The sequence below is a fragment of the Melopsittacus undulatus genome, chromosome 1 (genome assembly GCF_012275295.1).
Source record: "Melopsittacus undulatus isolate bMelUnd1 chromosome 1, bMelUnd1.mat.Z, whole genome shotgun sequence".
NCBI lineage: Eukaryota > Metazoa > Chordata > Aves > Psittaciformes > Psittaculidae > Melopsittacus > Melopsittacus undulatus.
The window spans coordinates 115,923,752-115,927,748 of record NC_047527.1 but is presented as its reverse complement, the minus strand read 5'-3'; the positions used below and the strand labels follow the sequence as shown (position 1 = coordinate 115,927,748).

The following is a 3,997-nucleotide window of genomic DNA, read 5'->3' as shown; positions in this document are numbered from 1 at the left end:
ATGGAGACTGTGCTGCTGGAGCACTTCGCCGGAGGGCTGGACTCGTTCTCCTCGCCCCCGTATTTCGACGAGGAGGACTTCTTTCCCGAGCCGCCCTCTCGGGACGCGCTGACAGCCGACGGTCTGCTGGAGCCGGACGTGGACTTCCTCAGCCGGCAGCTGCAGGAGTACTACCGCGACGGCGGCGACCTCGAGGGCGGCTACCGCTGCCCGCAGCCGGCCGCCACCTTCCCGCCGTCGCCCGCCTCGCCCGGCTTCGCCTACGAGTGCTGCGGGGCGGCGGGCGCGGCGCTGCTGTCCCCTGGGGGGAGGCTTCAGGCGCTGGGCTCAGCCAAGAGGCGGCGGCGGGTGCGCTCCGAGGCGGAGCTGCAGCAGCTCCGGCAAGCCGCCAACGTGCGGGAGCGGCGGCGGATGCAGTCCATCAACGACGCCTTCGAGGGACTGCGCTCGCACATCCCCACCCTCCCCTACGAGAAGCGGCTCTCCAAGGTGGACACACTCCGCCTGGCCATCGGCTACATCAACTTCCTCAGCGAGCTGGTGCAGTCCGACCTGCCGCTGCGCAGTGCCAGCAGTGAGAGCCCCAGCCAGCCCAAGAAAATAATCATCTGCCACCGCGGCACAAGTAAGTGGCGGCCTGGCACGGCCCCGTACGTCCTGGCCCGGCTCAGCCTGGCTTCACGCTCCGCAGGAATGCCGTTCCACAGCAATAACCCCTTGCCTTTCTCCCTCTGTCCCCCAGGATCTCCCTCCCCTAGCGACCCCGACTACGGACTCCCCCCTCTGGCCGGTCACTCGCTGTCGTGGACTGATGAAAAGCAACTCAAAGAACAAAACATCATCCGGACAGCCAAAGTGTGGACCCCCGAGGACCCGCGGAAGGTGAACAGCAAACCCTCCCTCAACGATATCGAGAACGAGCCTCCCTTTGACTTCGTGGCGTGAGGCACCAAGCGGGCGGCCCCCGCCCGCCTTGTACATGCTGTGTGTAAAGACATATTGTAAATGTAATTTAAGATTCAGACTCTAAGGGCAATCAACTTTATTTATCTATTTATTACGGAGTAGTGATAATGATATAGAATCGTCTGTTTTGAATATATAATTTATATAATTTATCCTGATTTTTTTTTAAGATATGCAATAGGTTTATTCCACCAGCACCTTTAAAAAAAAAACCCAACAACAAACAAACAAACAAAAAAATTGCCAGAACTTGTGAAAATAATTTATTGCCGCACGTGGACTGTTCCTGTGTTTGTTAATAATAAACCAGACTGTACCTTGTGGAGCAGCGTGTTTGCGGGAAGCGGCTGCAGGGAGTCCTGCCGCATCCCGGGGAAGCCCGTCCGTAAGCACCCGTCCCGATCCCCGGGTAGGCGGGGTGAGCCCCGGCTATGCGGGCCCTAGAGGTCCGTCCCAGCCGGCCCCGCTCTGCCCCATCACCGGCTCGGGCTGCTCTTATACAGCTGGGAGGGCCGGGGACGGGCGGGGGAGATTTACTCTCTCTCTCCACCCCTTTTGACGTCCTCTCCTGAAGTGCTTCCAACTGATGTCTTTGTCTATCTCTAGGAGGTCCCTTCCTTTCAGTGCTTCTGCTGTCTGCTTGTAGCTTCCAGCTGAAAGACCCGAGTCCCCAAACACCAACTTTGTGAGGGTGTGACACTCCTCTTCCCCCCGCCGTTGTTTTGTACCCCGTCCCGCCGCCACGGGGATGGGCGAGCAACCGCAGCCGGACAAAGCTCTTCCCTAAACTGCCGGGGCGGAAGGGGTATACAGGGGAGGCAGGCTTGGCCTCTGCTCGCGCGAGGGCGGGCTGTCCCCAGCAACTGGTGGCAGAGTTGCTCCTGTAGCCACAGCCCCGCGTACCCCGCTGCTGGATGTGTGTGTATATGTGTTTGGGGGGACTGCACCTGCCCAGCGGCAAGGGGAGGGGCCGGTGGGGGACCAGAGCCTGCAACTGCTACCGGCGGGGCGGGGGGGCGGCCTGGGGCTGGGCGTTGGGCTCGGCCCGGCGCCGCAGGTGCTGATTTTCCCGTGGCACCCGCGGCTCAGCCCCGACGGCGCGGCCGCCGGGAGAGCCGCAGATGCCCGGCCCGGCCGCCGGCCGGAGCAGAGCTGTCCCCGCGGCGTGCCCGGGTGGGTGGGAACGGCCCGGGTGAGCCAAGGCATAATTATTACCCATCATATACTGTACATCTCTCCTTCTCGGTTGTTTTTTTTTTCAAAGCTGCCGCGAAGTGGGAGCAATATGTTGCATGCATGCTAATTGCATTAACCTAGTTAGTTCCCTAGCGCGGATGGCATGGATCTATTCCAATAGCAATTAGAGGAGCTACTTACCCACAAAAACAGACCGAGGCTCGACTGGGGAGGGGGTGGGGGCAGCTTTGCTTATTTCTTCGCCCATTTTCCGTGCGAACCCGGCTGTAGCCTCTCCCCGTCCTGCGGCGGGCGGGAGGCGGGCGGCACCGGTGTCGTTGAACTTAAACGGAGCTCTTTGAGGGAGAAAAAGAGCCGACCTATAATTCGATCTTGTCCTGTATTAGGACCTCATTAAACACAGAAAGTCGCTTTTGCACAAATGCTTCCATCAGGCATGTAATCTCATTACACTCATTAGAAAGTCAAATGTTAGGCGGACTTCGGCTTAATTATAAGTTATGGAAGTGTTGTACCGTTTCCTTCTGTGTATAGCCCCGTCCGTCTCAATTGGCTCTGGTGATGCGGTCCCCCACAATTAAAACACTACAATCATTGTTATGTGGCACCTTTTCTTTGGCGTGCCACTTTTTTTGTGATTCAATGCTTCAACACATCCTTTAGTATGGTGCAGATGAAGCGGAAGAGCCGGCCTTCGCATGTAAAACACCAGGGTCTCTATCTTGTCACTCTCCCGTCTTGACTTGGCAAGTCCCTTTAAACGCAGTCTTCAAAGAGACTGACAGCTCCTTTTGACCGACTCATCATCCATTCACTCCAGCGCCGCGCTCATCCGACGAGATCCCTCCGCACGGGGCAGAAGGAGGCGCCTGAGCGGGTCCTGGCCAGAGGGATGCGGCGGGACCGGCCACTCCCGCAAGTCCGGCTCGGGGCTTCCGCGGTGGTTTTCTGGGGGGAAGCACGGCTGGGTACGTTTAGGACCAGCGTGGCGCAGGCGTGACCTGCAGCCACGCAACCCCGGGGCCCGCCGCCTCTTCCCCCTGCTCCCCGCGGCCGTCATCGGGGCGATGGCAGGGATGGCTGCACCTTCCAGCGCTGTTCCCCCCGGCTCGCCCCTGCCAGCCGCTCCCCGCCAACCCCCGGGCCCCTGCCCCTCTCCCGCAGCCGCGGTCGCCTGAAGCTACACACCGGCTCCCGCAGGGGCCGCCCCACTGCCCCGACGGCGCCCCGAGGGGACGGGGGAGGCCCGCTGTGGCCCAGCCCTCTTCCCCTCACACCGCCACCCCGCATCCCAGCGGGGGCTGCAAAGTGGGACTGGAGAAAAAAAAGTGGGAGAGGGAATCCCCAGCCCTGCAGGAATCCCCAAACTTTTGCGGAAATCCCCAAACCTTTCCTCCCGGCCTGGTTTCTGCGGGCGGCCGGGAGGGTGGTGCGGGCTCTGGCCGTGCGGGATGATGCTGTGCTCCCGTGGCAAGCATCACCCGTGAAGCACCAGGTGAAAAGACATCTTTATTGTGCAGAACGGGCAAGCCCCCACTAAAATAAAATTATATATATATATAGTTGAAGAAATGTAACAAGAGCGCCCTCACCGTACCCCCCCCCCCCCGGCCGAACCGGGAGGACCCATGGGCCCACACGGACCCGGGAGTCCGGGCGGGGCCCCTCGGAAAGCCGGGCGCAGGAGGGGGCTGCCCGGTGCTGTGAACGGGTCCCGCCGCCGTTCCCAGGGCCGCTCATCTGCCGGCGGCCGGGCGCGGGGCGAGAGGCTGCCCTGTCCCGGGCTCTCACCCCCTCCTTCATTCATACACCCCTCATTGGCACCGAGTGCCAG

The 3,997-nt window shown here is 60.9% G+C and overlaps 1 protein-coding gene across 1 annotated transcript; it reads left to right on the top strand.

Moving 5' to 3' along the window:
* On the top strand, positions 1-945 carry PTF1A (pancreas associated transcription factor 1a). The gene is made up of 2 exons (XM_034066637.1): positions 1-625; positions 743-945. The coding sequence occupies exons 1-2, from the start codon at positions 1-3 to the stop codon at positions 943-945; spliced, it is 828 nt and encodes a 275-aa protein (XP_033922528.1).
* The last annotated feature ends 3,052 nt before the right edge of the window (positions 946-3,997 follow it).

What these genes read in the sequence shown, in the direction of transcription:
- PTF1A (XM_034066637.1), top strand. Translation starts at nt 1, where the DNA reads ATGGAGACTGTGCTGCTGGAGCACTTCGCCGGAGGGCTGGACTCGTTC. An exon ending in CATCTGCCACCGCGGCACAA is followed by an intron (nt 626 to 742) that starts GTAAGTGGCGGC and finishes TCTGTCCCCCAG; the next exon opens with GATCTCCCTCCCCTAGCGAC.